General features: G+C 48.4%; 1 protein-coding gene across 1 annotated transcript in view; it reads left to right on the top strand.

Moving 5' to 3' along the window:
* Window positions 1–1,081: 1,081 nt before the first annotated feature.
* Window positions 1,082–12,262, top strand: part of Pecam1 (platelet and endothelial cell adhesion molecule 1) — a 60,025-nt gene continuing 48,844 nt past the window's right edge. The window contains exons 1-2 of the mRNA XM_029483560.1: window positions 1,082–1,346; window positions 1,437–1,463. Of these exons, the coding sequence (XP_029339420.1) occupies window positions 1,313–1,346; window positions 1,437–1,463 (61 nt within the window). The 5' untranslated portion in view covers window positions 1,082–1,312. The remainder of the gene's footprint in view (window positions 1,347–1,436; window positions 1,464–12,262) is intronic.

The following is a 12,262-nucleotide window of genomic DNA, read 5'->3' as shown; positions in this document are numbered from 1 at the left end:
GGAGTTCAGGTCCCATCAGCTCTGGAGAACGTGACAGTCGCCTCTTCTGGCTTCCAAGCATACACAGGCACACAGGCACTCCTCCCTCAAAACGTATTCATTCTTCTCTCATAAACATGCAGGAAAGGGGGACAGGACAGTTCACTGGGGAAAGGTGCCAGCTGTCAAGTCAGATGATCTAAGTTTGATCCTAGGACTAACATAATGGAAGAAGGAGAGAATTTCTACAAGTTGACTTCTGACCTCCCCCCCCCACCCCCAAACACATAGTGGTACACATGCATTCTACCCTACTTCCACATACACAAATAAATAAATATTTAATAAGAAAGGTTAGCCTGGCCAGGTGGCGCACACCTTTAATCCCAGCACTCGGGAGGCAGAGCAGGCGGATTTCTGAGTTCGAGGCCAGCCTGGTCTTCAAAGTGAGTTCCAGGACAGCCAGGGCTATACAGAGAAACCCTGTCTCGAAAAAAAACCAAAAAAAAAAAAAAAAAAGAGAAAGATTGGGAATTGGCGGTGGGGAAAGTAGTGTGGACTACATACACACATACACCCACAGTCACACACACACACACACACACACACACAGCCAAAGGGGCTCCTTTGGTGACTAAGTCGGTGATCAGGGACAACTGCAGAGGCTTAAGAAAATCCCTCTTTCTACTGAGCCACCAGTAGCGTTCCTCACAAGGACTGCATATTGTCAGAGAAGCTGGCCAGTGCAGGATAGGAGGCCCAGATTTACACTCTATGGATACAGCCCCTATAGGGAGCCCATAGGAAAGGCAAACAGGTCTTGCTAGGTATCCCACAAAAGCACTTTTGGGTGGAAGCTGAAGGGAGGGAAATAAAAACCTCCTTGTCCTGTCAGGAGAAGAAGTCCCTAAACCCAGATGAGGCTAGAAGCTCAAGAACTTTGAGGCAAATGCCATTTGTGGGTTTTTTTTTTTTTTTTTTTTTGGTTGTTGTTGTTGTTTTCTCGTCTTCTAGACAAAGCCATTGGATTCAGTGGTCCCTCCGGAAGGCCAGTCATTTCCTGAGGAGATATCAGGCCAGCCCAGACCTCATTGTTCTTGGTTTCCAGCTATGGCCGCCATTACCTGACAAGTACCAGAGCTGGTCTCTGCGTGCGCCTCGCCTGGAGAGGTAGTCAGAGTTGTTTCTGCTTTTCACACAGCAGGCTTCTGGTCTGAGGCAGGGAAGAGAATTCTGCCCCCGAGGCATGGTCGGAAGACAGAACTAGCTGAGTGCTTCAGTCTGCAGAATTCTTTCAGGATTCAGCTGAGGTGGGCCTCAGTCTGCAGACAAGATGCTCCTGGCTCTGGGGCTCACGCTGGTGCTCTGTGAGTTTCTAACCTGCTTCTTTCTTCCCTTTTTATGAGACTTGAATTTGTGAAATCATCATATTGGTTTTCTTTTTCTTTCTCTTCCAGATGCAAGCCTCCAGGCTGAGGAAAACTGTAAGTCCTGGTATTTTCACATGGCTTCCTTCTTTGTGTCTTTTCTGAAATTAACTCATGTCAGACTGCTTAGGGTTGGTGTTTACAACAACTGAGAAAACTCTATAAAGTGGATTCTGTCTTTATGTACATATATATGTATATAGGCATTTAGAACAAAACCTTGTTCTAAATCAAGGTTCAAAGAGTGTGTATTAGAGACAGCGGTGTAGGAGAAAATTGCTGAACACCAGTCTTACATCTTGGTGGGTTTCTGTTTGTTGGAATGGGAGAGATGGTTTTTTTTTTTTAAAACCCCCGTGATTCCTTAGTTGTTTGCGGTCTTTCTGTCATAAGCTATTTCTTTTTACATCATAATTGTTTACTTTCAAACTCTCCTCTTTATTCGCTTGGATTTAGTATCTGTAATCCCAGTACTTGGGACACAGAAAGACCAGTAGTGAAGTCCAGCTTCGGCTCCATAGGAGTTTGAGGGAGGCCTGAGCTACACGAAACAGTACAAAACCGACTCCCAAAAATAAAAACTAAAAAAGTTTTTTTTTTCCTTTCACTTGTTTTAATTTACAAATGAGACTCAGTTGACTTGACGGACTATGGAGGCTCAAGGAGCAGACAGTAAATGGGTGTCAGGACTCCCTCTGTCCTAAGAGAGTAACTGAAAGGACCAGCCAGATCCCCTTTCCCTCCCACCTGGGAAGCTCCGCTCCTAGCTGAGCTCCTCTGAGCTTGCATGTGGGGAAGGATTCTGCCACTTGAGAGCTGATTCGGAACCTCCGAATTTTTCAGATTAAGAGGATCTGCTCCGTCCGTCAGAGACTCTGAAGAAAGGGGCTCAGCTCAGTCCAGGGACTGTGGGTCAGTCAGAAGGCCACAGGTTACACTGGCTCAGTCAAAAGTTATTCCAGTGTGGGAAGACTAGGGATGCCGGGCTGCAGGCTTTTTTAAGCTGAAGAACGTGACAGGGCTGAGTTGAGCCCGGGATGGAGCTGTGGCCCCAGGGTGGGGAGGGCTGTGGTCTGTGAGTCTATGTCTGTGATTCCTTCAGCTTCCGGCTCCCTTGGCAACACCTGGAGACAGACTGTGTATTATCTTCAAGTCATCCCCACTAAAAGGCTGGGATCAGTGAGCCTCAGAAAGACATGACTCAGCCTAGAATGTCAGGGCTTGTCAGCACTACGGTCTCTGCTCCCTGGAACCCAGACATCTTTCTGGGGCTTGTGCTTGGCTTTACTTAGCTTGCTCTGGTTGGAGACTGGAGTCTCACACTGTATGCTAAGGTAGTCTTGTAGCCCGGGCTGCCTAGGAACTCTAACTCCTCTTGCCTGAGCCTCCCCAATACTGGGCTCACAGCTGTGTGCCACCAGCCTGGTGTCACTCAGCCAGCTTGGCTTTGCTTCTTGGGACCTTTTTCCCCCTGGCTATAAAATGGAAACCACCCACAGACCTGGTGGCTGGAGAGATTGGAGTAAGGGAGGAGGCATCATTTGAGCTGTCTATAGGATTAGTAAATGATCAGGATAATCACCCCAGCCCTCCTTTATAATTTAAATTTGTGCCCTATTTGCCCGTACCCTTCCGTGCCCCATCCCCACCTCATCTCTCTTTTGCCCTCAGGGTATCATATACCTGAAACTCACTGTGTAGCTCAGGATGACAATGACTTTCGGGTCCTCCTACTTTCCTCTCCCAAGGGCTAAGATTATAGGCACACACCACACCAGGTTTATGCAGCACTGAGAGTCAAACTCAGGACTTTAAGCATGGGAGGCAAGCACTCTACTGACTGAACTACATCCCAGCACTCTCTGTCTCCTGTCTGGGTTCTGCCCTGCCAGCCCTAGAGGGTTCTTGCATCTCAAGATCCCCATAGCTTGTCTCCCATCTCTGTGTCTGTCTCTCTCTCTGTCTCTCTGTCTCTCTCTCTCTCTGCTTCACAAGACACCAGCTGTAAGAAACATGACCCAGAGAAGCAGGCAATAGACTGAAGTTGCTTTGTTGGAACTGGAAGGGGCCTCAACCTTCCCTAGGGATGAAGGATGAGGGGCTGGGGATGTATGTGTGTATGTGCACACATAGTGCATGTGTAGGGGTGCGTGTATGCGTGTGTGTGTGTGTATATGCTTCACTACCAGGAAGTTACAGCTACTTTTTTGTAGTTGGACTGGAAGCAGGGTGGGTTCTTTTTGATACTTGGGCACCTTGTTTCTGCAGATGGAGCTGACCAGTCAGACTGGGGTGGAGCCATTCTTTATGGCTAGGACTATTGCCCAGTGCAGCCTGACTTAATTCCTCATGGCCTGAGGCTATTATATAATATATTCCCAAATATGAAAGGGTAAAAAGAAGAAGGGGGCGGAGCTGGGCACGGTGGCACAGGCCTTTAATCCTAGCACTTGGGAGGAAGAGGCAGGTGGAGCTCTGTGAGTTGGAGGCTAGCCTGGTATACAAAGCAGGTTCCAGGACAGCCAGGGAGGGCTATTACACAGAGAAACCTTGTCTCAGAAGAACAAAAGAAAGAAAGAGAGAGAGAGAGAGAGAGAGCAAAGGCAGGGGGTACAGAGGGAGGGCTGTAGTTTTGGGAGGGAGCGCTTCTTCCAGCTAGAGTGGAGTGACAGTCCCAGTGGTGGAAGGAGCATGCTAAGGTCCCTTCCAGGCGAGATAGTGGTTAGTAGTTTTTAGCCATGAAGGGCTGAGTGACCCTTTGAAAGGACTTGGTGAGACAGTTGAAAAGACAGAGACCAAAGAGCCAAGTTAGTACAACCACAATGATGGAGTCTGCCAAGGGGGTGACTGTGGCCCCCAAGTAGTCCAGGTATCCTTGAGGAGGATATTGCTTACCCTTCCTCGCTGTTGGAGTCTTTCTAGGAACTGTTCACCATTTTCCCATAGTGAACCATGTTGGTTTGCTTAGAAATAGCCTTCTTCCCCTGGGAAGGCACAGATGGCCTTGCTTTGGAAGGCATCATTAAGCCTAGCCTTCCACAGTTCTGGAGGACACTGCAGCCAGTGTATCTATTTGATTTTGTAGGATGACTGGTTTGTTGTAGCAAGATTAGGCCTTCCTTAATCCAATTGATCATTTGTGGGTGTTATGCCTGTTAGAGCCCTATCGCTTGCTGTAGTGTGTGAGTCATTGGGAGGGCTTACCTAGAACCCCTTGTTTTAGTATAGGGGGAAGTTCAGAGGGTAAAAATACTTAAAAAGAGTTCTATGACGGCCAGGGTTACACACAGAGAAACCCTGTCTCAAAAAGAAGAAGAAGAGGAGGGAGAGGAGGAAGAAAGATGAAGAAGAAGAAGAAGAAGAAGAAGAAGAAGAAGAAGAAGAAGAAGAAGAAGAAGAAGAAGAAGAAGAAGAAGAAGAAGAGGAGGAGGAGGAGGAGGANAAGAAGAAGAAGAAGAAGAAGAAGAAGAAGAAGAAGAAGAAGAAGAAGAGGAGGAGGAGGAGGAGGAGGAGGAGGAGGAGGAGAAGAAGGAAAAGAAGGAAAAGAAGAAGGAGAAGGAGGGGGAGGAGGAGGAGGGGGAGGAGGAGGAGGAGTGGAGGGAAAAACTAGCCAGTGCTTTGGTGATCACCTTCAGCCTTTGAAGGAAGGTGCTAACATCCCTATACAGACTAGAACAAAAGAATTGCAGCCTGTGACTGAGTTCATGGGGGCTTTGAGATGGGAAGGGTCCCTTGATTAGTTTAGAGAACCATTTCCCTCTTGCATCAGCTCCACAAGGTAGAGGTAGGCCTAATGAGGCTCCTGCTGACCTCTCTGATCCCTGCTATGGTTTTTTTTTTTGGTTTTGTTTTGTTTTTTTCCATCTAGGCAACTGAGATTGAGCTCTGCAGGGTCAACCCTAGGGAAAAGCAAGCAAGCCAGTGTTTTGCTTCCTAGGCTACCCAAGTGGAGTATGTGAAATGTAGGTTTTGCAGTTTTTCTAGTTTATTTCCCCCACTCTACAAGTCAGGTTCTGGCTAAGCTTGACTCTTTTTTTCTCAGGCCTCAGATCCACCTCAGCCTGCCTCTGCCTGGAGGGAACTCCCTGGACTTCCCGCCTAGTCCTGGCCACTGGCTAATCTGCCTTCCCACCCATCCTGCTGGCTCCCTCAGAGTCAGAGCCCAGGCACATTCCCTCAGGCTGACCAGGCCCCTGCTGGGCCACCTGGACCTGAGCCTATCCCTCCTTCACCACAAGGACCCCCAGCCCTGGCCCCCAGTTGCTTCCACTCTCAGTGGACCTCTGAGGTTAGTTTAGAATGGCCACTTCTGCTTCCTCTGCATGGCCTCTCTGCCTGGAATCTCAGCTCCACCAAAGACTACCTGATGCCAAGCCTTTTCCATCCCATAACTTTTGCTGCCCTTGTCTAAAGATCATACGGGGATCCTGCTCTCCTGATTTAGGATTTCCTTCCGTTTTCTCTCCCTCGTAAACCCTCTTTCCTTGCCCTCAAGGGAGCCTGGTTCTGCCCGGCCCCTTTCCTGTCTCTAGAGCCTCCGGGTTACAGTCTCTCCATAGCCAGTCTCTGTCTTCTGCATGTCTCCCTCATACTGGTCTCTCCCCTGACCCTCAGGCTTTAATCCTGAGCCTGCAGTATATTTATCTGCCAGGCCTTCAGACTTCCCCTTTTTCACTCTTATCTTTTACCTGACATTATCAGTAGCCAGCAAACTGTCTCCCATTTTTCAGGTCCCATAGTCAATCAAATTAGGCATTGAAAAGTTGTGGTAAAATATAATCTAAAGTTTATTTTTTTAAATTTGTATTCATCTATTTATTTTTGAGGCAAGATCTCACTATGTAGCCCTGGCTATCCTGGAACTTGCTTATGCAGGCCAGGCTAGGCTTGAAGTCAGAGATCTGCCTGCCTCTGCCTCTTCAGTGCTGGGATTAAGGGTGTGTGCCACTTTGCCTGCCTTTAAAATATATCATTGACATCTAGAGCATTTACAGCCTTGTATAGTTCTAGAAGGTTTCCATCACTCTAGAAATGAAGCCCTTTCCGTTCTTTGGAGAACTCTCTTAGCTCAGCCCACCTGCCTGCCCCTCCCCCGCTGCTTCCATCTGATCTGCCCCTGGCTATTCACTGGCCCCTAGCTGCTCACTGGCATGGAGTCTGAGGCCATGGTGATTTTTCTAGAACTCCAGTAACTTCTGGCATTATCATCCTGACCCACCTGACCCCTTCTCTCCTACACTCCACTCCTGAAACTGGCCACGCCCAGAGTACACAGGTGTTTTATGCTCCTGTTCCTGATACACGCTGTTCTGTGTTCTGGAGCACATAACAGCTGGCCTGCTGCTGGCCCAGTGGACTCGACCTCCCCCCCCCCCCCCCCCCCCCCCCCCCCCCCCCCCCCCCCCCCCCCCCCCCGCCCGCACATCCAGCACACAGTCCTTGCCCTCTCCCGGGCAATCCCTTCCTCTGCAACACGACCGAGTTATAGCCAATTATCCACCAGCCTGCACTCTCAGACAGCAGGAGTCATTTCTTTTTTTGGTTTTTCGAGACAGGGTTTCTCTGTGTAGCCCAGCTGTCTTGGAACTCACTCTGTAGACCAGGCTGGCCTCGAACTCAGAGATCCGCCTGCCTCTGCCTCCCAAGCGCTGGGATTAAAGGCGTGTGCCACCACGCCCGGCCAGGAGTCATTTCTTATTTTTCCTGGACCCCCCAGTACCTGGCACAGTTGTTGGATAAATGTCACATGGCTGAGAACTTGAAGTGAACTTGGAGATGCCTGAGAGTCCCCAGGGCAGATGGGCCAGCCTGTCCTGTGATAACAAGGAAGTGCCTCAGGGCTTCCAAGGAGCTCTGTAATTTTCCTGACAATGGTGGGTAGTTCCTCTTCCCCTCTGAGTCATTTCCAGGTTGAGAGCCAGGTGGCTGGGGGTGGCGGTGTGTGCTCATCTTACTAAGAGGACCTTAATTTGGGAAGGAAGCCAACCCCCTCATTAAACCGTTAGTATTTAACATTGTGCGGACCCCTCCTCCTCTCCCCTCTCCCCTTCCCCCAGCCCCCCAGACAGGGTTTCTCTGTGAAGCCCTGGATGTCCTAGAACTCCAGTTTGTAGACCCTCCTCTCTTAGATCTCTTTAGGCTGTTCTGTGCCCTGTTGGCCATTGACTCTTGTGAACAGTTTGAGGCTTAATAAGGAGCATGGGGTGGGGGTGGGGGCATTGTCCATGACAGGAAGTCTGTGGGACACTTCCAACACTATGCACACCTAGAGCCTTGGCCCCTCTTGCCATGAATAGTCCTGTATCCTGGTGAGACCTCTGTGCAATTTCAGTGTGCTTCTCCTCGGAGGGCATGTTCTTATATAGAGGAGTAAGAATTCTGTTTTATAGACATGGAGAAGTCTCAAGATCTGCTGCATGTATTATTTTCCTGTTTGCTTGATTTTGCAAAATCAAAGACCAAAGAACAAGACTGGGGATATTCCTCAGAGTTCACCTGGCAAGTGTGGTGCCCTGGTTTTGATCCCTAAAGCCACACATGGTAGTACAAGCCTATAACACTAGGACTTGGGAGATAGAGACAGGAAAATCACAATTCAAAATCCTACCTAATCCTTGGCTACATAGTGGGTTCATGGGCAGTTTGCTCTATAGAACTATTCCAGGACAGCACAGAGAAACACTGTCGAAAACAAACAAATAAACCCTCAATGCGGTGCTTCCTCAGAGAGCCGAATCTAGGAGGTTGGACTTTCTAGGGCTGCAGAGGTTACAGAGTGGGGAGTGCCCAGCCAAACTCAGTATCTTTGTGTTAACAGAAAATGAAAGGGGCTGGGAGAGGGGTGTGCCAGCTCACACTGTAGTCCCAGTACTTGGAAAACCAAGGCAGGATTGTGAAGAGTTTAAGGCTAGCCTGAGCTACATAGCAAGATTGTCTTAAAATAAACAAATATATATTTAAAAATCTTGAATTATTCCAAGACTCTGGCTGGAAATAGTATAAACTCAGCACCTCACCCAGTCTTGTGGGTAACTCTGGCTCACAGTCTTGTGATGATAGACCCTTTTGGTCAAGGTCGATTATTCCACGAAGGCTGACTAAGCCTGGGTGTCTGCTTTTGAGCTGACTTTTGTGGCTACACTGAAAGCCTCTGTTCATCATCCTGTGAGACACCCCCTTCTTAGCTGCTCTTGCGGGACGTGACTTTTGACCCAGGGCTGAGGTCCTGGAGGAGAGAGCTTGACTAGATGGAAGCTGTACACATCTGTAACTAACATTAGGAGGAGCGCCCTGGCTCCACTGGGGGAGACAGTCCTGTGATAGCCTTGGTATGGTCATGCGGGAAACGTACGTAACAGGGCCTAGGGCTGTTTTGGAGGCTGTCTAGGGCAGAGCGGCTACCACGTTATCGAAGCTGGTTATGTTCTCCGTTAGGGCTTGGCCTGGCTCATTTGGGAAATTTTCTTTGTTTAAAATTTTGAATGCATGTTTATTTAGTGTGTGTGCCTGAGCTTGTGTGCAGTCTGTGAGGTGCTTTTAGAGGTCAGAGGATAACTTGCAGGATTTAATTCTCTTCTACCCTGTGGATCCTGGGATTCCCCAAACTCAGGCACAGCAGTAAATACCTTTACTTGCTAAGCTGTCTCAACGGCCCTGTTTTTATTTATTTATTCTTCATGTGTATGTGTATTAGATGGTCGTGAGCTGCCATGTCACTGCATGAAATCCTAGTTCTGCAAGAACAAGTGCTCTTAATCACCGAGCCATTTCTCTCCCCACACCCCCATCTCCCCTTGAGGCAGGGTTTCACTGTGTAATCCTGCCTGGCCTGGAATTTGCATTGTAGACCCAGAGTGGCCTCAAACTCTTGGCAGTTCTTTCTTCTCTGCTTCCGGAGCACTAGAATTAGAGATGTGTGCCACGGCACCTGGCCCCTTGAGCTTTCTACAAGGTTTCCCCCTCTTCCGTCCTGTGATACTCCTGCTGGCTGAGTGGCGACATGAGGTTCTTCCCAGTGATCCAGGTGCGTGTTACACAAGTGGATCTGTGTCAAAGAACTCAGCCGTGTCCATACCACCCTCCTTACAAAAGCCACACATTGGCTGGAGAGATGGCTCAGAGGTTAAAAGCACTGACTGCTCTTCCAGAGGTCCTGAGTTCAATTCGCAGCAACCACATGGTGGCTCACAACCATCTGTAATGGGATCTGATGCCCTCTTCTTGTGTGTCTGAAGATAGCTACAGTGTACTCATATACATAAAATAAATAAATCTTAAAAAAAAAAAAGCCACACATGCCAAGTGTGGTGGCACATCTCTTAATCCCAGCACTCAAGAGGCAGAAACAGGTGGATTTCTGTGAATTCGAAGCCAGCCTGATCTACCTTACCAGTTCCAAGCCAGCCATGGTAGTGAGTTGCTGTCTCAAAAACAACAAAAAGCCACACTTGGTGCTTTAATTGAGTTTTTTTTGGTTTTGGTTAAACCTAGAGGACAGTTAGAGTTTGAGAAAAACGACAGAACAGCCAAATTATAAAATTTCAGGGGAATGAAGGAGAGAGAAAGTCATGCCTTTTGCAATGGGGGGTAGCGGGCAGCAGCGAGGCAGAGTGTGTGAGCGTGGGGGCCTCGGAGGCTGATGCTCAGGGTATCCCCTTCCAGACTTTGATCACTATCAGGGGGAAGAGGAAATAGAAAAGGAGGGAAATGACAAGGCCCGAGCTGTGGGGTGGGATGCTTCAAATAGCTGCTCACAGCTGCCTGGAGGTCGGAGACTTCCTTTCAAAGAAAGACAAGTCCCTTCTAGCCTGTCTTTATTTAGGTGGAACCCTTTGGGGAAGCATTCCTGGGATTCCAGCCGATGAACTGGCCTGGTTGGATTGACAGTAGGGAAGGGAAGATAGGGATGGCACAAGAGTTAAGAGTTCTTACTACTTTTGCAGAGGAGGGGTGCCCAGCAGCCATGTTGGGCAGCTACAACTGCCCATAACTCTAGCTCCTCTTCAGGGAACCGGACACCCCTTTCTAGTCTCCTTGGACATTGTGTTAATGTACATAAACCCATATGCAGAATACACTCATACACATGATAAAAACAAACAATGGAAGGAACAATAGTATGAACAGTAACAGTATGTAATGTTTTGTTTGAACTTAATTCTTTTGCATCTATTATGAAGTTGGGGGAGGGTGTGTCGTTGACCCACTTAGCACTGTGGACAGTGCCTGGCCTGGAGAGGCCCCTGTAGTGTTTCCTATAGTTGTCCTGCAATGTGAAGGAGAGAAGGGATTATCCATGAGGCCCAGGGTTCGTTATTACCATGGGCACCTTGCCTCAGTCACTGAAAAATATGGAGGTAGGGGAGTGGGGCTGGGTGAGGTGTGGCTCAGTGGCCAAGTGCTTGCCTAGCATTCGAAGGGCACTGGCGTCAATTTCCTAGCATCAAAAAAAAAAAATAATTACCAAGAAATGCAGATGTGCTAGCATTCCTGTTTCAACAAATAGAAGCAAAAAGACTACAGGAATTAGCTGGGCATGGTGGCGCACACCTTTAATCCCAGCACTCGGGAGGCAGAGGCAGGTGGATTTCTGAGTTCGAGGCCAGCCTGGTCTACAAAGTGAGTTCTAAAAAAAACTACAGGAATTAAAAATAAACAAAACAACTACTTCCAAAAAGCCAGGTTTAGTGGCGCACACCTTTAATCCCAGCACTTGGGAGGCAGAGGCTGGCGTATTTCTGATTTCTAGGCCAGCCTAGTCTACAAAGTGAGTTCCAGGACAGCCAAGGCTACACAGAGAAACCCTGTCTCAAAAAAAACAAACCAAAAAACCAAATAGTAATAATAATAATAAGCAACTTTCAACCCTACCTAGCTAAAGGGGGGGGGGCTTGTTCAGGATGCTGTCTGTACAGTAGCCCATAACTAGGGTGGAGACCACACAGTCTGAACAAATCTGGGAGCCTAAAGAATTTATCGGTTTCTTTATTTCTGGCAGTCCTGAGGACCGAGCCTAGGACTTTATGCATGCTAGGTGGGTGGCCTACTGCTGATCCACATCCCCGGTTTAGATGCTATGTTGTTACAATTCGTTCTGCATTTAATAAATTTCTAGAAACAGAGAAGAGAGGAAGCTTTAAAACTCCCATTTATTCTGTGACAGATAGACCCCAGGTACCACTTCCCAGGTGGTTTCTGGTGCTAAGAACGATGCTGTGTCTCCGGAGGGTGTGTGATGCTTGCCGAGTAGGCTACACTCGGAGTTGTAGGCTCACTCCTCAGCATCTCATAAGCCCAGTGTGGTGGCATCTGCCTGGGAGCCAGGAGGATAAAGGACTCGGGGTCATCCTTCACGACAGACAGGATGCAAGCCTGGGCTGAGTGGCTCCCACTGCTGACAACTGTGGGTTGAGTAACTAACTGCCCTTCGCACAGCAGAGCTGGCCTGTGGCCGCTCATTTCCTGGTAAGAGGTCAAATCTTGAGAATGTCTCACTGGGTCATTTCTGAATTTCTCTATTTTATGTGTGCATGAAAATCCACAGTGAACAGCATAGCATAATTTCACCATTTCCCTGTTTATATTCATGTAACCTCCTGGAGGACATAAACCCACGAAACCTTCACAAAGAAGCAAACAGGGCATGAATAGCCATCTCTGCTTTGAGAAGTTGGTACATGTGGAACCTCCAGTTAGTTGCTCTATTTAAACAACAGCTGGGCGTGGTGGCGCACGCCTTTAATCCCAGCACTCGGGAGGCAGAGGCAGGCGGATTTTTGAGTTCGAGGCCAGCCTGGTCTACAAAGTGAGTTCCAGGACAGCCAGGGCTACACAGAGAAACCCTGTCTCGAAAAACC

This window comes from Mus caroli, chromosome 11, assembly GCF_900094665.2.
Source record: "Mus caroli chromosome 11, CAROLI_EIJ_v1.1, whole genome shotgun sequence".
NCBI lineage: Eukaryota > Metazoa > Chordata > Mammalia > Rodentia > Muridae > Mus > Mus caroli.
Note: the sequence above shows the minus strand (reverse complement) of the source record. Positions and strands in the feature narration are given on the sequence as shown.